This window comes from Staurois parvus, unplaced genomic scaffold (genome assembly GCF_062004578.1).
Source record: "Staurois parvus isolate SC_StPar_1 unplaced genomic scaffold, SC_StPar_1.0 ptg000426l, whole genome shotgun sequence".
Taxonomy (NCBI): Eukaryota; Metazoa; Chordata; class Amphibia; order Anura; family Ranidae; genus Staurois; species Staurois parvus.
Window position 1 is genome coordinate 1,654,480 of NW_028318222.1, and position 23,940 is coordinate 1,678,419.

General features: G+C 41.4%; 1 protein-coding gene across 1 annotated transcript in view; it reads right to left on the minus strand.

Annotated features, from left to right (window-relative positions):
* Window positions 1-22,253, minus strand: part of KCNH5 (potassium voltage-gated channel subfamily H member 5) — a 401,260-nt gene extending 379,007 nt beyond the window's left edge. The window contains exon 1 of the mRNA XM_089687483.1: window positions 21,627-22,253. Coding sequence (XP_089543609.1) covers window positions 21,627-21,699 — 73 coding nt within the window. The 5' untranslated portion in view covers window positions 21,700-22,253. The remainder of the gene's footprint in view (window positions 1-21,626) is intronic.
* Window positions 22,254-23,940: the final 1,687 nt, after the last annotated feature.

Consider the following 23,940-nt stretch of genomic DNA (forward strand, 5'->3'; position numbering starts at 1 on the left):
CCTAGGACATCTTATTATAAGAAATATGTAGAACTCCTCAAGTGAAAATGTTCAGAAGTCATACTCATGTAATAACACCAAATTAACCTAGGTGCCAATTCTCAGTTTAATCACTACATTCAAGTCTTGATGCCCAGATCAAATGTAGCAATGTTAATATGCAGGTTTTCCCTTCTTACACTATTTAAAGTGTACGTAAAAGGCAAAAGTTTTTTTTGCAGTTTTTGGTAAAGTAGTTAACAGTTAAATCTTTTTTCAAAGTTTTTTTTGTTCTGTTTTGTTTTTTTTGCGGTCTGCGACTCTTTTCACCCTTGTGACTACAGTCAGACAGAAGATGAAGTGATATCCAATATTTTGGAACTGTCACCAGAACAAGAACTGAGAGGAGATCCTCCAATGGGGAACACTATTTCCGTTGACAACTATCTAGGATGGGAATCCCTTCATTTTGCAAAGATTTCCTGTTGAGCCGCTGAATGGAAAGTGAAGGAAAATATCTCGAACAGTAAAAATGACCTGAAAGGGAGCCTGAGCCTTGCAACTTGTTTTGCCTATACACATACACACTAAGGTCGTGTAATGATTTTATTTAGTACACTTTATTAAATACTCTGCTTTTTTTTTTAAGCATAGGATGACAAATGAACAAACAGTATGTAATTTGTTATTTTATATATGTTTAATCATTTTCTTTTACATACAGTACTGCACTATGATAGCTGCAGCTTGCCAGCTCAGCTGTCTGTGTGCCTCGCTGTATGAATATGGTGCAGAGTCAGCAGGTTTTTTGGTAAACCAACCCATGTGACCATCAAAATTGTTAGTGTAGATCAGTGGCCATCAGCGACAGCATAGTCAAGCTCTCCCAACACAGGGATATATATACACACACACACTATATATATATATATATATATATATATATATATATATATATATATATATATATATATAATATACACACACACACACACAGTGTGCAAAATCATAAGGCACGTTATATTTTTGAGGATTAATTTCATTATTGAACAACTACAGTGCTCTTGGTCAATCTTAAATATTCTTAAATATTCAGGTTTGAGGTTTATTAACATTTTGGAAAGTAAAAGTGAAGTTTTGGCTTTCTTAGGAGAAGATCTATGTGTGCACATTTTTTGGCCAACGATTAGTCTGCAGAACTGTTATGCAACTAGACGAAAGGCAAAAATTTCCCATTTTCATCTGTTAACCACTTGCCCTCCAGAGGATTCCCCCCCGACCAGGCCATTTTTTGCGATATGGCGCTATGTTAATTTTTAACTGACAATTGCACGGTCATGCAACGCTGCACACAAATTAAATTTATGTCCTTTTTTTCCCCCACAAATGGAGTTTTCTTTTGGTGGTATTAGATCACCTGTGGGTTTTTTATTTTTTGTGCTATAAACAAAAAAAGACCCACAAGTTTGAGAAAAAAAAAAAAAAACCAACACAATATTTTTGACTTTTTGCTATAAAACATATCCATTTAAATTTTAAAAATCAAAAGTGGTTAATAGAAGTATAAAAATTGCAATTAGCATTATATGCACTAGTAAAAATGAAAAAACAAAACAAAAACAAACGTTCATGAAAACTATCATGGCTATACATGAAAATTCCATTGCACTGTAAGTATGATACCCCACAAGACAATCACGGGGGATTTAGGAAAAGTTGAAAGCTCAACCAAGAGGCTCTCTAAGAAGGAAATCATGCAAAAGACAGCAGTGAGATGTTCTACCATGCTCTACAAAGTGAGATGCTACTTTTTGTTTTGGGGGGGGGGGGGGGACAAGGATATGATTTACAGAATGGCTTGTGGGCAATATGAACTTGTACTATGTCTAGTTATAGTAAAATAAAAGGCTACCAGTAGAGCAATATTATCATGTAGCCTGTCCTTGCTGTGACACTGTGAGGCCCTGCCATGGTGTAAAAATTAGGAAAGGGAAGTAAGGGCGACAGGATTTTCAAATTTGTAGTTTGAGAAACTCCAGCATGTGTGTGGTGAGCAGAGAAAGCTGTGCTTTAGGTTTTTTCCAGGTTTTGTAATCCTGGTTTGGGACCTGGAATATGAAAAGTTCTAAAGTGTTTGAGTGGAACAGAACCTTCAATCTTGTTTCTGGACTTTTCTGGACACCCGCAGCCTGTGTGAGTGCACCGATGTGCAAGGTCATTATAAGCAAAGTCTGAGGGTAACCCAGTTGCTGCCATTCAGTCACACAGCCTTGGAGTGAAGAGAGTGGTGTGCTCTAGACAGGAGGGGCTACTTTCTTGGGAGACGAGACCCCACGTTGGGGTGGCTTCTTGTCCAAAGAACTGGACAGCTACATGGGTCTGGAAGGACTGGGAAAGCTTAGGTGACTAGCGAGCCCAGGGGAGCTGGAGGGAGTCTGAGTTCCTGAGGAATGTGTGAAAACCTGGGGTGTTGGGCGAACCCCATCAGGAGGCGATGAGTGAGCCCATTACAGAAAGGTGTTGTGACAAGGCGGCTGAGGGACCCTGAGGAACCTGTGGTCAGGAAGACCATTGCTAATAGTGGTGGAGCTGCTGAAATATAGCTGGGTGGGCAAGCATTTTTTGTTGTTTGTAGGAGAAATCCCATGCGAGGGAAACCGGTTTATGAACTTTGCCTTTTTCAGTGCTGTACACTTAAATTCAATTCTGATGGACGTGGACTCACTTTAAAAATTCTCACCATCTCTGAGCTAACCAACCCCCATATAATTATCTTCCACGTTCCCCCTACTGCCCTGTTTGCATGTCCAAGACCAGAGAAATAACTAGCACTTTCGTGTGAACAGAAGCATGTGACTTGCTCACTTGTCACCTTGAAGCATTTCACTTGTTCAGTGGCTAAGCAGTTAGTGGTAGGAAACAGGGGTGGGGACTGGGGTCATAGCTCTGAACTAGTGTATGGTCGGAGCTCACCCAAACAATTTTGAAGAAAATGTTTTGATGGTAAGATGGGCGCACACACAGGCTCTATACCATTTTTGCTATCGAATAAATCTGTGTCTTTGCTCCACACAAAGTTCTGCTTTGCTTTCAAAAAGGGACTCCAAACATATAACATCATTTCACGGTTTGCTAACAAAACAAAGTCCACCCAATATACCTTAATTTGAATTTGACGTGTGTGTTCACATGGAAATGTTTTCAATCCTCTGGGATGTTAAGAAGTCATTTCATATTAAACTAACAGAATGTTTGAAGAAGGGACAAGAACTCCGATAGCAACAGATCCAATTATTGTGAAATACAATCAGCAGCTTCTGCCAAGTATAAAGCTGGGACCAATACGTCAGTCCTATGGTGCTTTGTCAGCAGGAAGTCTAAATCTCTTCTTTAAACCATCCTCCACTGTCAAAAACAGAAGAACCATGACGTCAGCCAGGTTTCATAGCGTAACAATTAAAGAGAATTTTCTCTGACATCTCTTTACATTATAAGCTTCCTTGACTATCTTTTGGGAAACATACAGAATTCTGGGAAGAGTTCATTACTTAGCCTAGCCCAGCAGCCAAGATAAAGCCATCTCATTTTCACAATGACTTCAATGCTTCAATGCCTTTTGCGTCTTTGCTAAAAGCACAGCAAATAAGCACACAAATTAAGAGCAATCTCATAAAGCATATAAAAAGTCATGACAAGTAATAATGGTAATAGATTTTCTTGTAATGTATGCAATCTATAATTGATTCGGTGCTGGAAATAAAAGGGAAATAAATTCAAGACAGAGAGCTGCAGTATTTCTTTGGACAGAAAATGAATCTTGAGATATATTTTTAGCCATGATATAACAGAACTTGGATATCCAATAATGATACACACCAGCCATATATAATAATGCCTAATGAAAACTGCCATGGTTATATGCACAATACAGTTACCTATTAGTCAGAAAGAGAGGAAAAAAAATGAAAAAAAAGAAAAAAAAAATGAGAATATAGCGACTTGAAGCTGGATTAGCTACTGTGGGTTGTAGCGCTTTACAAATCATCTTTTCTATTCCTACTTATTGACTGCACAACTTTGATGGTCTGGCTATTTAAAGAAAAATCTATACTAGGAGAAATATGAAGGATGACATTTCTAAATTTAGCTTCTAAAACATCTATTGCCTGGCTTCCCAACAACCTCATTAATTTCAGCCAACGATTCAGAAGTACCGTATGTAAATCAAGATTTTGGGCTTCTCTCCGACTTGCTGCTTCCCAGCACAGGTTTGTTTTAAAGCCCGACTCCACCGAAATTGCGAATGCAGTTCTGTAGTATGAAGTAAATATAAAAAGGGAGCTGTGTTACCTGCCAAAGGCTTTATATTTAGATCTATACATTCCTGAGAATTTTCCAGCCCCATCACACAGTGCAGGCAACCATGCTACCATTCGCTGTTACAGCGGACCTAAAAGGCACAAATACTTACCTTAGTTTCAATTGTCCAGCGCCTGAAAGGTCTCTCGCCAGCATCTTCTCCCCGAGTTTCCCCGGGGCATCTTCAGCTGCTTTGATTGCATGGCACCGGAGTGCAGTCATCCCGTCACGCTTGCAGTGTGCCAGGATGTAGACTGAGCTGCACATGCACAGAGAATTGCAAGTAGGCAGGTTCGTGTACTTTATTGTAGAAGAAACATTGCATCTTCCGCAATAAAAATCCTGCCCCCCCCCCCCCTGACCAGGCCATTTTCTGCGTTACGGTGCTGCGTTACTTTAACTGACAATTGTACGGTCATGCAACGCTGCACCCGAATTAAATTTACGTCCTGTTTTCCCATGAACAGAGCTTTCTTTCGGTCATCACCTGTGCGTTTATTTTTTGCACTATAAAAAAAGACTGACAATTTTAAGAAAAAACAATATTTTTTTACTTTTTGCTATTAAAACATGTCCAGTAAAAAAAAAAAAAATTGTCATAAATTTAGGCCAAAATGTATTCTGCTACATGTCTTTGCTAAAAAAAAAAAAAAATGAAAGTAATAGCATTTACAAATGTCAGTATATATACACTGGGGTTTTATTTATTTTTTTACTAGTAATGGTAGCGATCAGCGACTTATAGCGGGACTGCGGCAGGCATTCTGACACTGGGGGGGAGCTGACTTGGTGTCACCGACATCCACAGTGACACCAATACAGTGATCAGTGCTAATAAAAATCACTGACACTGTACTAATGGCACTGGACAGGAAGGGGGGGGCGATCAAAGGGTTAACTGTGTGCTGTTTTACTAGCAGCTGTATGTGTGCTTTCACACACACACACACACACACACACCTGTGCAATACATTTCTCCGACAGGGGAGAGAACTGTATTGTTTGCATACAGTTCTCTCCCTCCGTTGGTAATGCTCCTCGATCACCGGCGAGTAATCACTGTCTGGGACCCGGTGATTGACAGCCGAGGCTGTGAATAGTGGCGCGGGTAGGACCCCTACCTGGAAATGCAAAATCACATATATACACACACGATTTTGTGCACCCCTGCCCCCCTGCAGCAGTATACCTGTTATAGGGTGGCGGGAAAGAGGTTAAAGAAATCCATCCTCTCCATTTGTCTTGTTTACCATTATCGTTGAAAGTAAAACAAAAATACCAAAGTTTTGGTTGTTCCCAGAAATGTAATACAGGGGAAATCTTCCAATGGGCACACTAGTTCTGGTGACCTAGGGGTCCGCAAGGAATTCCCTTAATCTGCAGGGATTTTATCTCACTTCCTGTTTGGCTATGGGACAGAAAGTGAAGGGAAATCTCCGCAATGGGACACAGATGGCAAAAAAAAAAAAAAAAAATCAGAGAGAGGTTGTAACCATCCCTTGCTCTATCCAAAATGAAAAAAAAAAAGTTTTGCCTATAGTTCTACTTTAATGCATTCTCTACATCAAGGTAAAAAAACCTTCCCCCCAGACACCTACTTGAGCCGAAGAGCTGGAGTGCTGTGTACAAGAGGAGTGGCTCCCCCAGCTCCTTCCCCTTGCTGATCATAGGCTCAGAAACAGCAGTGGGACTCAGACAGTGAGGAGGGAGCAGGGGACTGGGCCAAGCCACTCTGGACACACAAAACTGGCTCACGATTGAGCCCCCAACAAGTGCCCCAATAACAAGAGGCTTGCTTTGGGGGGTGCCAGGCAAGAAGGAAGAGCCTGGAGTGCCAGCGGGAGACCAGAGAAGAGGAGGATCGGGGCCGCTCTGTGAAAAAAAACGGGTAATTATGACATGTTTGTCATTTTAAGAAATCAGAATCAGGGGTTCACAAACACTTTAATCTTCAAATAAATCTGGGGGGGGGGGGACAAATCTATATACAGTATTGTATATGTATATATTGGCAGAGGAACCCTTTAAAGTTTAAAATACTGTACAAGTCTCTACAGTGCAATAACAAATCTAATACAACTACTTTAGATTTCCATATCAGGGGACTGTAAAATAGAAGGTGGCAAAACTGATGGAATGTATTTAATCTTTCACATTAGAGACTCCAGGGATTCTGAAAGCAAATCATTTTAATGCAGCATCATAAATTCTCCTTATATCTGTCTTTAACAAGTCTCCCTGCCAAGCCTGTACTGGCGAGCGCAATATTCCAGCAATATTCTGCCACTTTAACAGTTTCCTGCTTGTGCTGTGAAGTGCTGAACAGAACGTTTGCAATCTCTATAGTGAAAAGCTGCCAGGGAATCCTGCTCCAAAATTAGAACTAGGACACTTCACTCCCAACAGAATTCCAATTTTAATTCAGCCAATCACCCACCTGCTTTCATTAACAGAAGGATCCAGAAAGGATACAAAAATGGTAACTCTCTAGCCATACTCAGATTCCATTAATGGAACTTGATATTCAATAATGGATGCTGCTGGGTTGAGCCTGTCTGCTTACATCCCCCATAGGTGTTTCCCAATGGCCCAACTATGAACAACTCTACCAAGTTTTCAATTGTCAGCTTTTTTTCATAAATGTTGAATCAAGAATTCTACAGGATGAGCAGGCTGTCCTTCAACAGGTGGGAACATTTGGGGTGCAAATATCTCACACGTGGGGGTCAATTTACTAAAGGCAAATAGACTGTTCATTTTACATGGGGAGTTGTAACTTTACAACAACATTTTTCCCAGAGCTTAGTGAATAGGTTGAAGCGCTGTGGGCTTCCATCATCCAATCTTGTGCAAGCAAAAATGCTTTTTAATTATTTCCTTCAAAGTTTACCCAATTATGTGTAAAGTGACAATTCACCACTTACACTAAGTGAAGGGGAAATTCCTTGCAAAGTGAACAGCCTATTTGCCTTTAGTAAGTCAAACCCATGGAGTTGCAAATAAAAATAATCTAGTGACGGACCAAACGTTTCTGCAGCTAATATTCCCATTTTTTTTTGCAGAGCAATGACCCGGAATAGATTCCATCCAAAAGGTTTAAAGCTAGATTCAGGTTTTTATTGAAGCTTGTAATTTTCCTTTTTTTTTTCCTGCACAGGAGACACAACAGGAAAGAAAGAGGAAGGCTATGCAATGAGAATACAGACAGAAAAAAAGTAATGACACTTCCCTATTCTAACAAAAAAAAATTGTTTTTGGGTGGTTATTAATATTATTATACAGGATTTATATAGCAACAACAGTTTGCTCAGCGCTTTACAATATAACGGGAGACAATACAGCAACGATACAGTTCAATACAAGAGGGTTAGGACCCAGGACCCTGAATTCACTATATCTGGCCCACCACAGTACACAGAACATGGAAATGCAATTTTAGTAAATATAAACTGCTAAATACCTTTTCTCATCAGCAGTAAATAGCAGTCTTGTAACTTCTATCAGTGTCCAGCTGAGCACTGGTTAAAGCTTGTAGGAGGAGTTTTCATTCTCCTTTGACTGTCCTATGAGGCTGCATGACCTCTGACCCTCTGGACAGTGATGACTGGCTCAGGGCAGATCACATGCACCCTCCCAAATAAAAACAAAAAAAAAAACTTTTTAGCCTTACAGTCTAAGCTGAGCATATGTAGAGTGACTCCCAGAGCTCTGTACTATCAGCAGATGGATTGGGGACAGAAGAAGAAGAAGGGGAGGATCAAAGAAAACAGGATCTAACAGCCTTTTTACACAATGCAGAGGATTAACTCCTTAGGTTCCACAGCGAGTATAACAAGCATGCTTTACTGCATATACAGACTAATGGGCTTAGTAACACTTTAAATTTTACAAAAATGTATAGAATTATAAAAAGAGAGCACATGCACATTGTACATGGGCTTACAACTGAGGAGATATATATTTTATATACATACATACATACACACACATACACACACACACACACACACACACACACACACTTTAATTCCACTGAGGAACATGGTATCTTTGACAAAACCCATCGTCTCACCCTTGTGCTCAGCAGATACCTTACATGGATTGCACCAAACCTCTGTTTCAATAAGCTGAACTACAAAATACTCAGTACATGGCAGTTATAAGACCGGAGTGACCTAGTTACCTAGTAACAGATCAATCCAACATCAGAAGCAGATAACTGGTTATATTACAATAGATGCAATCCTTCTGCTAAGACATTGCTGGGAACGTTGTATTCTGGAATGAAAAGAATAAAGTAAATGACATAACAAAACTTCTAAGGAATGCGATTAGTGACAAGTAAATTATTTTCTGCTATCCTCATGTCAGTAGATGTTCCCTGTTAAGCAAGTTTTAGATTCAATCCCCATTGCCCAATTTGCAGCCGACACAGTTTCACAAGAATAACCTGATCTGTTGGTATATCATCTACCAGCTTTTCCTGCTGTTAATAAATTCTTTTTATAGAAATACAGAAAGGAGCGCCAGACAAAAAAAAAAAAAAAAAAAAGAAGAACCACAAGGGACTTCAAGATAATTTTGAATTGTTAGTAAAAAAGAAAAAAGCCATACAAAACCAGCCAACACGTTTCGGAGGCAACACTGATCCCCTTTCATCAGGACCACTACTGCTGAGGAACTACAGTCAAGTTGCTACACCATGTGGACAGTTTAACAATGGTTGTAATATAGATCTGTGTCACCGTTTTCTCTGAGCCCATCTAAGTTTTATCCTTTGTTGAGTCCAGATGAAGGGGGAGTGGTGCTGCCCCTGAAAGTGTTGGCTAGTCTTATAGGAATTTTTTTTTACTAACAATTAAAAATATCTTGGACTCTTTTATCCAGTTTTAAATCTGACACTCCTTTCTGTACTTCTATGGTTTGAGCTACCATTGGGTGCCCATCAAGGGAAGCCTGGCTGTGCAGGAGCAGCCATGCCAGAGCCATTGAGCTTGTTTGACGTCTTTTCTCTTCCTTCATCTGACTAAACCTGCAAGTCTAAAGTACCTGGAACCTCTTTAAGTATGTTATTAAAATCTGATATGGAGTTTTTTTTTTTTTTAAGAACTTAATAAAAACTAAAGAAAAAAAAAATTTGCCACATATAATTCTGGCACACCAGAATTAACCCTGTGTAAGCTTGAAAACAACTTGGGGTACATCATTAAGGCTCAGGTATAACTGGACCCTGCCATGATTTGTGGTCTATAAAGCTCACTTCTGTACATCCTCTGAAGCAACTTGGAAATATTGAAGGTTCAAATTTATGAATCTACTCTAGAACCATGTAGGTTATATGTAAGAGCTGTGAAGATGGGGTTCCATCAAGGTTACTCTGAAGGCTTAGTTAAAAAAAGGCACAAAAAAGACATAACCAGCCAAAAAAAAAAAAAAAAAAGAAAAAACACACACAGATGGCAGATAAGCAAAGTCTCACTAATTGATTAAGGCAACCCTTGTCTAGAAATCAAGGAAAAAATTCTGAATGCCACCTAAGGCCTCTTTCCCACGGGCATTCCATATGTCCATTTACAGATGAAAAACGAACACCCATGTATTTCTAAGGACTAGCGGATGTAAACAGATGATCATCTGTTTACATCCGTATTCGTTTTTTTTGAATGGAAGAAAGCCCTATTTTTCTTCCGTAAAAAAAACCAGAACGGACAAAAAAAAAAATAAAAAAATAAAAAAATAAAAAAAATAAAAATGGATGATCACGGACCTAAACAGATGTAAACTGATCCGTTTTTCTTGGAAAAAATGTGACTGAACTGATGAAAAAAAAAAAAAAAACGGAATGCTCGCGTGAATGGGGCCTAACTCAGTCATGGTGGAAAAACGATTTCCAATTTTTTCTGTATATGGTCTTTCCACGATGTACCTGATTATCCTCAAATCTGTGTGTGGGTTGTCCAAACCATTTCTTATGTGGGTTTGAGAAGCAGGACCAGTAATCCAAGGAAAAATGAACAGCTGCAGTTAGTTCAGACTGAGGGCTGGCCACCAATTAGAAAGGTCTCTTTTCTGCTAAACCTAGAATACATGTTTGTGCTTGTATTGCTCTACTGCACAAACCCACATTTAGACATGCAAATAAATGAGTCAGAGGAATGACTTACAAGTCCCATCCTCTGCCTTCTGCCCAGTTCATAAAGTAGCCTTTAGATGATTCAGTTTCTTTCATTCAACCAATGAGCTGAAATATATATATATATATATATATATATATATATATATATATATATATATATATATATATCACACATTCAAGACGGATGGGGGAAATCGATCCCGCTAAACTTTTGTATTCTGACAGCAGGTAGACTTCCCTCCCATCAGAATACGATGATCAGCGCTGTCGGCTATAGCCTGCGGTGTTAATCGAGTGGCATTTATCTGACAGGCTGGTTGTACAGAAGTCAAATCAGTAGACTGAATTTTGTACAATCGCTGTTCCCATACATGGATCGAAATTTGTCCAGTGCCTGCTGAACCAGCAGAATTTCAATCCATGTATGGCCAGCTTAAGCATCAGTATGGAGATTCAATTAACAAGTCTGAATAGAAGGAACTTCTGTGCCCTCATTAAAAAGAAAATAAAAATATATAAAAACACTGTGGTGCACCATAAATATTTTATAATAAAGAATGTATATAGAAAATGTATAGAATTAGTAAAACACAACACGTCATTAAAAAAAAAAAAAAAAAAGGCTGCAGGTATAAAAAGTGCAGAGATCAAGGGGGATAGTTATAAAGCATGAATGTAACTTTCAAACATTCGTTTTTGCAAAATGAATTTGCAAGGTATTAGGAGGCTCCTGCACCTCTAGATACCTTCACTTTAAAGTGAAACTTCACTTTCTCAATCAGCATTTACTATATTTAATCCCTATGCTATTAGCTTTAGTAACTATATAAGAAAGTAGATCAAATTTACTTGTGTTAAACCTTTTTTTTTTCAGTTGCTATCTGGTTTCTGGCCTAGGTAAATGATGTAATACATCCCAGGAGTCTTTATAAGAAGAAGAGGAGGAGGGTTTTTCTCAGCTAAGCACACCCTCCTGCATGCATGCCTGAGCTAAGGGCAGATGGTTTCCAGGAAGTAAATGCTACATGAAGCATCTGCCGTTACTCAAGATGGCTATTGTCAGAAATGCAATTGGGCATTTTTTGTGGTGCTCAGATACAGTGCAGTTCCACTTTAAACTTGCAGCAGTTTTGCTTTATTTTTAGGACAGGCTCTCTGTTTCCAAAAATCTTGAAACTGCATCTAAACATGCAAGGTACTTAAGTACAGCTATGCTTACAGGATAAAAAAAAAAAAAAAAAAAAAAAAAAAAAAAAAAAAAAAAAAGGGCTTTACTTTTGTGAAGTTGTTTCCTTCATCGTTTCCATTATGTGAGCAATCCCATTAAATGACATATTAGATGAGCTGCACATAAACATTAGCGTGCAGTCAATTGTCCATGCATGATATGACTGTCCTCAGGGTAACTAGCGCAGTGCATTTTATTACAGAGGAATTTACCAGGGACTGAGAAGATTAAAAGTCAGCAGCTACATATACATGGTGAGGTCAACAAGAAAGTGCCACCAAGAAAAGAAACTCCTTACCCACCCACCACCAAAAAAAAAAATCTGCAATTTCCCAACCGGCTAGAGGAGAGGAAATAATTAAATTTTGGGATGAAAGTTCATTTTGGGGAAACTTAGAGTGAGGAAGGGTTACACAGAACAGCCTGGATCCTCATCTTCTCGGTTCCCCCGCAGGCTCTCCTGGCCCCTCCCTCCTGTGGGATACCCCCACAGCAAGCAGCTTGCTATGGGGGCACCTGCTGCTCCGTGTGTCCATTCACACACGGAGCCACGGCTTGGCCCCCCCCTCCTCATTGGCTGACTGGCTGTGATTGACAGCAGTGGGAGCCAATGGCTCCCGCTTGCTGTCTCAGCCAATGAGGAGGCAGAGACCCAGGACAGCAGAAGAGGTCATTCACATCGCTGGATGAGAAGGATCAGGTAAGTATTAGGGGGGACTGGGGGCACTGCTGCACACAGAATGTTTTTTACCTTCATGCATAGAATGCATGATGGTAAAAAAACCTTGAGCCTTTACAACCACTTTAATATTTGACGTTGATTAAATGACAGTGGCGGAAATGGCTGGAAGAGGAAATCTCTCCAAAATAACAGAAATCTCCTTTTAGAAAGTCGCCACTAGAAGTGTCTGCATTGATTAATTTCCTCTGGATTCTAGTTTCGGTGACAACTCCAAAGAAAACTTTTTCCTTACTTTCATTCCTGATGACAGTAGTCGCAAGGACAGACAGAATGTAAATCTCCCCATTTGGTACAAAGAAAACAATAAAAACTTGATGGGGAAGCTAGACAAAGGGGCCCTTCGGACCCTTTTGAGGATTCCTTGGTGTGCTGGTGACATTTTTCTTTCTGCAGCCTCATAGATGTATACCAATCAGCCATAGCATTATGTCCACTTTCAGGTAACGTGAATAACATTATCTCATTCCAGTGGCCCATGAAAGTGAGTGGAATATTAGGCAGCATGTGAACATGTTGTTTCTGAAGCTGATGTGTTGAAAGCAAAAAAAAGAAAAAAGAAAAAAAATGGGCAAGCTTAAAATGCAAACATTTTATTTTTAACCTTGTATAAAAAGGGAAAGATTGATTAGAACACCTATTTGTTTTCTGTTGCTGTCCATGCTCCAGTTAGGGAGATTCACCTCTCTATTTGTCTTGTTTACCATTATCATCAAAAGTGAAAGTAAAGAAAAGCCCAAATTTTGGGTTGTCCCCAGAAAAGTAATAGATGGGAAATATTCCCAATGGGGGCCCTAGTTCTGTTGACCTAGGGGTTCCCAATGAATTCCCTTAATTTGCAGGGATTATTGCTCACTGTTTTGGCTATGGGACAGGAAGTGAAGGTAACTCTCCCTTATAGGACACAGATGGCAAAAAATAAACTGACCGGGGTTCTAACCTTCCTTTACTCTATGCAAAAAAGCTTTGCCTACAGTTCTACTTTAAGGATTTGTAGAGGTTAGACGACTGGATCAGGACAATTCCAAAACTTGTGGAATGTTCCAAGTCTACAGTGGTCAGGAACTACCAAAATTGGTCCAAGGAAGGAAAATTGACAAACTGGCAAAAGGGTCATGGGCGGAAATGGCTTATTGATGCACGTGGGGAGCAAAGGCACGCTCTTGCAGTCCGATCCAATAGAAGAGCTACAGTAGCTCAAATGTCTGAAAAAGTTAAAGCTGGTTCTGAAAGTTTTCAGAACACACAATGTATTGCAGTTTGCTGCACATGGGGCTGTGTAGCCACAGACCAGTCAGGGTGCCCATGGGGACCCATGGCCACAGCCAAAAAAGGCTCTGAGAAAGAGGGTAAGTCCCTCAAAACATATTAGCCTTCCAGACTTGTACAGGTCCTCAATGCAATGTGTTGTGCTGAAAAGACATATAGGAATCTTGGTGGCCTATACCTGGATTGATTCTGATGAGCTTGTACACGTTGGTTTGTGAGTATAAAATAAATTTCTTCATTTTATCTCTAAAAGAAATCTGAGGATAATGCAAAGACTGGTGCTTCCTCTGTTTGCTTTATGGTTGTAGTCTGTTCAGACTAGCCCAGTCTTAGGAGGGCAGAAACCCATGGCATTTCCGTAAGAGTCAAGATGGGAACAAGGACCAAACAGCATGTAGTACCTGAATACCACATTCAAGCACATGAGGTCTTTTTCTCTGCTTAATAGTAGGAGCATCAGAACTGGACCACATAGCAATGGAAGCAGGTTTCTTCGAGGTGTTGACTCCAAATTCTCCAAATGTTAATCCAATCGAGCATCTGAGGGAAAGTCCAATCCATGGAGGCCTCATCTCAACTTGCAGGACTTAAAAGATCATCCACTGACTGCTTGGTGCCAGATACCACAGCATACCTTTAGAGGTTTAGTGGAGTCCATGATCAGCAGGTCAGGGCTGTTTTAAATTGCAAAAGTAGGACCTACGCAGTATTAGGTGGGTGGTCATAAAGTTATAACTGATCAGTGCATATCTGCAGTGAGGTGCTAGGGTACTGCTGCCTCTGTGTGCTGGTCTCCTGAGATACAGAGTGAAATTCAGAGATGTAACTGTGTTGCTCATGGTTTTCTTTGCTGGAGGGTCCAGCATAAAGAAGCAAAGCTTTGCCTCTACTACAAAGCCCCTCTACAGAGAAACACAATGCAGAATAAAGAATGGTAGGTCTCTAACGGGGAACTGAGATACAGGGAGACCACAGGCAATACTAGGGAATAGTCCTCTGCCTACTGGTATGCACATCTTACGGAGTTCAGTTCTTCTTTACAGTTGCAAGAAAAAGTATGTGAATCCCTTGGGATTACGTGGAGTTTTGCATGAGTTGGGCATAAAATGTGCTCTGAACGTCATCTAAGTCACAACAATAGAAGAACACAGTCTGCTGAATATAATACTACACAAACATTAGATGTTGCCATGGTTTAATTGCACATAACATGTAAACATTCACAGTGCCGGGAGGAAAAAGTATGTGAACCTTTGGACTTAATAACTGGTTGACCCTCCTTTGGCAGCAATAACCTCAACCAAACGTTTCCTGTAGTTGCAGATCAGACCTGCACAATGATCTGGAGTAATTTTGGACCACTCCTCTTCACAAAACTGTTTCAGTGTAGCAATATTCTTGGGATGTCTGGTGTGAATCGCTCTCTTAAGATCATGCCACAGCATTTCAATCGGGTTGAGGCCAGGACTCTGACTGGGCCACTCCAGAAGGCGTATTCTGTGCTGTTGCAGCCATTGTTTTGTTGAATTACTTGTATGCTTTGGGTCATTGTCCTGTTGCATCACCCATCCTCTGCGGAGCTTCAGTTGGCGGAAAGATGGTCGTACGTTTTCCTGCAAAATGTCTTGATAAACTCTGGAATTCATTTTCCCATCAATGACAACAATCCGTCCAGGCCCTGAGGTGGCAAAGCAGCCCCAAACCATGATGCTCCCTCCGCCATGTTTCACAGTGGGGATGAGGTTTTGATGTTGGTGTGCTGTGCCTTTTTTTCTCCACACATAGTGTTGTGTGTTCTTCCCAAACAACTCAATCTTGGTTTCATCTGTCCACAGTATATTTTGCCAGTAGTGCTGTGGAACATCCAGGTGCTCTTTTGCAAACTTCAAACGTGCTGCAATATTCTTTTTGGACAGCAATGGCTTCCTCCGTGGTGTCCTCCCATGTACTCCATTCTTGTTTAATGTTTTCCTTATTGTAGATGTATCAACAAAAATGTTAGCATGTGCCAGAGATTTCTGTAGGTCTTTAGCTGACACTCTGGGATTCTTCTTTACCTCATGCAGCATTCTGCGCTGTGCTCTTGCAGTCATTTTTACAGGAAGACCACGCCTAGGGAGAGTAGCAACAGTGCTAAACTTTCTCCATTTGTAGACAGTCTGTCTTACCGTGGACACATGAACATCAAGGCTTTTGGAGATACTTTTGTAACCCTTTCCAGCTTCATGCAAGTCAGCAATTCTTGATCGTAGGTCTTCTGAGAGCTCTTTTCTGCGAGGCATGGTTCACATCAGACAGTGCTTCTTGAAATCAGTAAACCCAAAACAGGTGTGTGTTTTTTAAGGGCAGGACAGCTGTCAGCAATACATCCAATATCATCACACTGATTGGAGTCAAGGTTGGCTCACTCCTGGCTCCAATTAGCTCTGGGAGAAGTCATTAAGCTAGGGCCTCACATACTTTTTCCTGCCTGCACTGTGAATGTTTACATGTTATGTGCAATTAAACCATGGCAACATCTAATGTTTGTGTAGTATTATGTTCAGCAGACTGTGTTCTTCTATTGTTGTGACTTAGATGACGTTCAGAGCACATTTTATGCCCAATTCATGCAAAACGCCACGTAATCCCAAGGGCGTCACATACTTTTTCTTGCAACTGTATCTGAATTGGATTTCTAGTAAGAACCATTGACAAAATGTGGCACGTTGTCTTTAGTAAATACATGACTTGCATGATTTAAACAAACAGAATGTGATGCCCCAGGTGAGGATACCTTCCCAAATAAAAAAAGCACTTTTTAAACAAGGATATATTTGTTAATGCATTTTTCCCCTGTTTCTTTTCACCCAGGAGGATGCTTTAACAAAATTTATATGGGGGCCTTCAAAGGTCAGGTATATGCTGACATTCTAACAAAATAAATAGTTTGATCAAAAGGATTACATGTACTAAAAAAAGTACCTTTATAATGAATAATGCATTTACAAAATTTGAAATTAAGAGATCACCAAAGCAAAGCCTTCAAAAAAATAGGTTCAGCGAGTTGAATCATATTCTTTCAAATGTGCCTGTCTGGACAATCACAGTTTAAAAGTTGCTGCGACCTTTAAAAATGTAGTTACTGCCACAAGTCATAAAAACTTTAAAAAGGTGCAAATTTGAAGAAAAAAAAAAAAAAAGTGTTTCAAGGAATAGTCAAAATTCTTAAACAGTTTTTGGCACATTCTTGTGCCTTCCCAGAAAACCTGCCCTATTTCAGCAGCTTTGAAGTCGCACGACAAAATAATCACTTTGGGACTACAGTTTCCAAGCAAACACCAATTTGTGTCTATACAGCATATGCATTTTTAAATCAGTCTTAAAAATGTGAAAGGTTGTTATGGATAATTTTCAAATAAACCTCTGCCAGATAAGATCAATGAAAGCAGCAGCTTCCACAATCCAAAGCCCTCCACCCTTATGTCTGCTGTATTTATATACTACTCATGCCATCCAAAGTGCAGTACTACAAAAATGATATTTTACAGGTAAAACAAACATACTGACAACCACTAAGCATTTTCCAAAATTTGATTATATCAGATTTTAAGTGTTTTTAATGAAAAAAAAACCCTAAAATAACAGAACACATACATTTTGAATTAGCCTCAATCTGTAATTCTCCCTTGTTTTTAGCATGTATTTATTGTTCTATATACAGTATAGTGCAGTCATTTCAGCATGCAAGATAGTCTGGCAATTTTAATAATTGATAAAATAACTTTTAAGCCAGTTTACTAAGCAAAGTAATAACATTGCAATTTGAGATTTAGATTTACTGGTATAGGAAAACTATTTTATTTTTATTGTAAAAATGTAGAATATATATATATATATATATATATATATATATATATATATATATATATTTTTTTTTTTTTATTATTATACACACACACACACAGTACAGACACTTTTTTTATTTTATTTTAATGTATTTAAGGTGGTTTTTTTTTTGTTTTTTTTTAAAGATACTATATTACTTACAAACAATGGAGAAAATGAATACCATGTACATGCATGCCATATACTGAATATTTGTATTGACCAGGTAGAATTATAAAGGATCTCATATCTGTATTTAAATTGAATGACATCCAAATCAGATTGACAAGGGATAATCTCAACATGGCAACGTGGAATCCTCCGAATCACACAGAGCAAAATGCATACTTTGGAAAGCAGTATTTAAGCCAAGCACAATTAGTCTGTTATTGGGTAAGCTGTGCCGTCTTGTCTAACCTTTCTACTTTGTGCCCTGTATCTTGGTAAGATGAGCTGAACAATTAGGTGTGAGTTTCTGTTTCAGAGCCTTCAATTTATAAAAGCACTTACGATGACCTCTAGTGGCAGTTGACAAAAAGTAACATTACACAATGTGCCCCTGGGGGGAATGAGGACAAATTTTTGTTTTTGCAATGCTTTGCAAATGCCAAAGTTAACCCTATTGTGATACGGCATGGCAATGCTCTAGATGCTCACTGTTGTATCATATCCAAACAAACAAAAAGCACAGGTAGCCAAACCGGGATTTAACAGTTGAGAATGCAACAACCCATACAACATATCCCCAGATCCAAAATAATGACTTTTCTATATGCAATGCAAAGTATCTCAAGTGACACAAACACACAAAACCTCTAAGGGAATACTAGGTTAGATGTAAGCTTTGCTAACCAAACACTTTGTACTTTACTTCTTCATGCTGATGATGACGACATCTAAACACCATGTAAATCCTCCACAGTTTATTGTGCTTCCAATAATTTTTTTTCACTCAACAGAATTCATATATTACAGCACAGTTATATAAATAATGTATGTGAACAGAACCATTTGTTTCTACATATGTTCAGTGCTCCAAATATCAACTAATTATCAACAGTCAATGCTTCAGGCTGTCTTGCCTCAAGAAGAAAAGACTAAATTAAAAGTGGTGAAATGCTATATATAAAATAACTGGGAATATATTTATTTATGCAAAAAAGTGGATATGGCACATAAAGTATTTTAAAAGGTTGAGAGAAAGTGGGAAAAAAAATGTTATATATAAATTAATTTATTTACTATACACACACACGCGATTGTGTATATGGAGGTTTTCTATTTATTTTTTTTTCTAAAGACTGAAACAGATAGACTTGTGGCCATTTTCAAGCTGAATCAGTATAAACACACACACACACACACACACACACACACACACACACTATGTATACATAATTACAATGTGTGCAGATAAATAGTTTGATAAATTCAAAATCACACTACAACTAAAGAAATTATGTCATATCCCTTCTTTGTCATTTGGAGACAGCTCATTTAGCTGGAACAGAAGTATTTTCCAAACTGCATGTTTTCTAACCAAACCAACATATCCAGTGATTAGGGTCAATGTATAAATTACAGTTAATAAATAAGTAGCCTAATAACCCAAATCCAACATTACAGGAAACTGCCAGCTTGTGGCCTTTCTTCTCAGATACATCATATCGCAGTCCCTCTTTCCTCGTTCATCCTTTTATTTTTTGACAGCTGCAGTACGTTAAGCCAAGAACTTTCCAGCCCAACTGCCTGCTCCAGGGGTGGGCATACCATTTGTGCAGACTGTATAGCTATGGAAAGGACAATTGCAACTTGGGGCCCTTTTATGTTAGATGTGTTTCTGAAAGACGGTGGAATCCCATTCTGCAGTCACAAAGACCTGTGCATTGCAAACTTCTAGAACAGGTGGGAAGAGCTAGGAATTCTTCAGGATGTCCTAACCATTCTCTTGGTTTATACCCTCCTTATAACTGATGTCTACCAAGGAGAAACTACTTTACTACATGGCCAGCACTGAGACATGCAAGATGTTTTTCTGATTTGTTATTTAAGCTTTTTGAACTGCAAATTAAGGGGGGGGGGTCACTGCCTGACCTTCTGTGTATATTATGATCCATGAGAGTTAATAGTGTTGTAGATGAATTCATCTCCATCCATTGATCTGTACATGAAACATGCAGAGTGATTCTATCATTTGTTTTTCAAGTTATTTAGACTGTTAATAAAGAGGGGGTCCACTGTCTGATCCTATGTGTACATTATGAACTGAGAGTATCGTATTGGACAGTCTTCCTCTTCATCTGTACACAAAACATGCAAAAGACTTGTCCAATTTCCTCTTAAAGCTATTTGGACTGGAAAGGAAGGGGTGCAGGTGGTTCTGACCCTATGTATATATTATGCACCATGAGTTTGTTGCATTGGATAGTACTCATCTCCATCCATCAGTCTCTACATGAACAAAAGGGAAAAGTCTTCTACGTATTTCTTCAAGCTACTGGACTGGAAATGAAGGGGTTCCACTGTCTGAGCCTATATAGTGTATATTAAGAACCATAAAAGAGTTAAAAAGTATTGCATTGGATAGTCATCTCCATCTATCTGTACATGAAAACATGCAGAAGGCATCTCCAATTTGTTCTTCAAGCTATTTAGACTGGAAATGAAGGTGGGGGGTGGATTCTTTTTAAAAGATATTATAAGATATAGGCACTGGAAATGAAGGGGGGGGGGGGCACTGTCTGATTCGAAGAACCATGAGTTATTTTTAAGCAATAAGTACTGTAAATGAAGGATGGGGTGGGGGGGGGGGCGTTGTCTAACCCTATGTGTATTTTAAGAACCAGGATAATTTTTTTTAAGATATAAGAACTGGAAATGAAGGGGGGGGGGGGGGGGTGGTCACTGTCAGATCCTGTGTGTATATTATGAAGGGGAAGGAGTTGTTGTCTGATCGTATATGTATATTATGAAGAAAGAGTCGTCTGATCCTATGTGTAAAATTATGAATAAATGAGAGATTAAGCTATAAGAGCTGGAAATTAAAAAGGGGGGGGGGGTGTTATCCTCTGATCCTAGGTGTAAATTATGAAGAGGAGGGGATTGTTGTCTGATCATAAATGTATAATATGAATCATGAGAGCTTTTTTCGGATATAAGAACTGGAAATGAAGAGGGGGAGGGGGGGTAAGTGTTCTCTGATCCCAGGAGTATACTATGAAAAAGAGGGGGTCGTTGTCTGATCTTAGGTGTATATTATGAAGAGGGGTCGTTGTCTGATCCTAGGTGTATATTATGAAGAGGGGTCGTTGTCTGATCCTAGGTGTATATTATGAAGAGGAGGGGGTAGTTGTCTGATCTTAGGAAAACTCTCATGGTTCATATTATAATCCTAAAATATAAGTGGAAAAGAAAGGGGGGGGGTGTATATGTATATTACGAACAATGAGTTTTCAGAGTACAGCATTGGATAGTCTTCATCTCCGTCCATTGATCTCTACATGAAACATATAGAAGTCTTCTACCTTTTCCTCTTCAAGTGATCTGGACTGGAAATAATGGGTAGGGACACACTTTCTGACCCCAGTTGCAGGGGCGGACTGACCATTTGGAAACTCGGGCACTGCCCGAGGGCCCGGGGTCAGTAGAGGGCCCCATGAGATGCCCCTGGTACCTTTTCCATAGGTTTTTTTGAGTTTGGGCAGGGACACAGGGCCCCATGATCCCCTATTGCCCCATGAGTTGTCAGTCCGCCCTGCCCAGTTGTATATTCTACAAACCACAGAGTGTACATGGTATGATGAAGGGTAGACCTCCTCTCTATCTACTCCTCAGAGGATGTTTGTAATGGGACAGTAGTTGAGTTGGAGGCCCCAAAAGTTGAACTCTTGGTGACAATCAGTCACTGCCAACCCCACCCAACCCCTGGACACCATTACATACTGTGCAAGAAACTTTATGGTCCCTGACAAAGTTCCTGGCAAGTCCCCCTCCCTGGTATACAGCACCCCCCAGCACAGAGAGCCCACTGAGAGGGGCCAGGGACTCACCACTAGAACGCCGGACGATGTTCTCCAAAAACGTGTTCTGCGGTGCCACCAAGCCCCGTTTTCCACCCGGCATCCTGCGCTTGGGAAGCTCCTGGGCTGGGCGGCGGTGCTGCTGCGGAGGCTGGAGGTGAGCGGATGAGTCTTCCTGGGAGGGATGAGGCAGTTCATGGTAACGCTCCTCGGGCGGCGGGTGCGGAGACTGTGGCAGGGCTGCACACAGGGACCTGCAGGCTCCGGACACAGTGCGCCTGCGTAGTCTGGCTGCCGGCCAGCACCATGGACAGCGTCCCGAGCCCGGCAGGCTAACAGCGCGGAGTGCCCGGGATACTCACATCCCCCTGCATCGCCCTTCTCTGCCCGGCGGATCCCATAGGTCGTCCCCGGCCGGCCGCGCCCCTCCTCCAACTTGGCTCTGTTACTTTTCAGTGGTGGAGGTCCCCGCAGTCCCCCGAGCGCTCCGCACACTTTGCAGGCTCTTCTCCCCGGCAGGCTGTGTCCTGTCCCCGGCTCGCTGGAAGCTCCTCCGCTCTTCTCCGCCTCTCCGCTCACTTCTCCGATATCTCACACACGAAGCATCCGGGAGCCGTGTTGGCGAGCTTTGCTCTTTGCAGTATTCTCCCAACCCAACCAATAAATCCTCTGCGCTACAAACCCCTCCCTCCCCTCCCGTGCTGGCCTCTCCTGTCATCCTGTCCTCCTCCCCGTCCTCCTGTGCCGACACCGAGCAGGAGACACCGGGCAGCCAGGTGCACCTACCTAACCTGGGGAGGGGGACACCGGACAGCCAGGTGCACCTACCTGGGGAGGGGATACCGGACAGACAGGTGCACCTACCGAACCTGGGGAGGGGGACACCGGACAGCCAGGTGCACCTACCTGGGGAGGGGATACCGGACAGACAGGTGCACCTACCTAACCAGGGGGAGATAACACCGCACAGCGAGGTGCACCTACCTGGGGAGGGGACACCAGCCAGGTGCACCTAACTAACCTGGGGAGGGGGGCAACAGACAGCCAGGCGCACCTACCTGGGGGAGGGGAACACCAGACAGCCAGGCGCACCTAACCAACCTGGGGGAGGGGAACACCAGACAGCCAGGCGCACCTAACCAACCTGGGGGAGGGGAACACCAGACAGTCAGGTGCACCTACCTGGGGAGGGGAACACCAGACAGTCAGGTGCACCTACCTGGGGAGGGGACACTGGCCAGCCAGGTGCACCTAACTTGGGGGAGGGGAACACCAGACTGCCAGGTGCACCTAACTAACCTGGGGGAGATGACAGCAGACAGCCAGGTGCACCTACCTGGGGAGGGGGACACTGGACAGTCAGGTGTACCTTCCGATCCTGGGGGGAAAACCTGGGGACATGACACTGGACAGCCAGGTGCATCTGCAGAATCTAGGGAGGGGACACTGAACAGCCAGGTGCACCTACCGAACTTGGAAGAGAGGACACTGGACAACCAGGTGCATCTACCTAACCTGGGGAGGGGACGGTGGACTGTCAAGTGCACCTACCTAATCTGGAGAAAGAACACGTGTCAGCCAGGTGCACCTGTTGAACCTGGGAGGAGAGGGGGGGGGGGAGAAACTAGACAGCCAGGTGCACCTGGCTATCCTGGGGGGAAAACCTGGGGACAGGACACCCAGATGCATCTGCAAACCCTGGGGAGGGGAGGACTGGACAGCCAGGTACACCTACCTAATATGGAGAGAGAACACTGGAGGACAGCCAGGTACATCTGTCCAACCTGGGGAGGGGAACACTGGACAGCCAGGTGCACTTGTCTATCCTGGGGAGGAAACCTAGGGAGGGGACACTAGACAGCCAAGTGCACCTATTTAACCTGGAGGAGAGGACACTGGACAGCTGGGTGCACCTATTTAACCTGGGGAGAGGACACTGGACAGCCAAGTGCACCTATTTAACCTGGGGAGAGGACACTGGACAGATGGGTGCACCTGCCTAACCTGTGGACAAAGATCAGCGCAGGTAAAAGTGAATTGGTAAGGCGTATGTAAACTCTGACAATACATTTTGTTTGCTGCCTTTTGTTCTGTTAGATGTACTACTGAAAGCATTTATATCTTGGACAATTACAAACAAAAGTCACTGTTCATCCAGGCAGTAATCTGGTGAACTGATAATTCAGTGTACGCTCTGCCTCTGGACTGTTATCAGCATTGTTCTCTGCTATCTCCATGAACTACAAAACAAATCCCGCTTAATGGAGACAAAAGATAGAGGTTATGTAGTCCCAAAACACTTCCTGTCCTAGGGAGACAACACAGTTCAGTACAATCATCACCC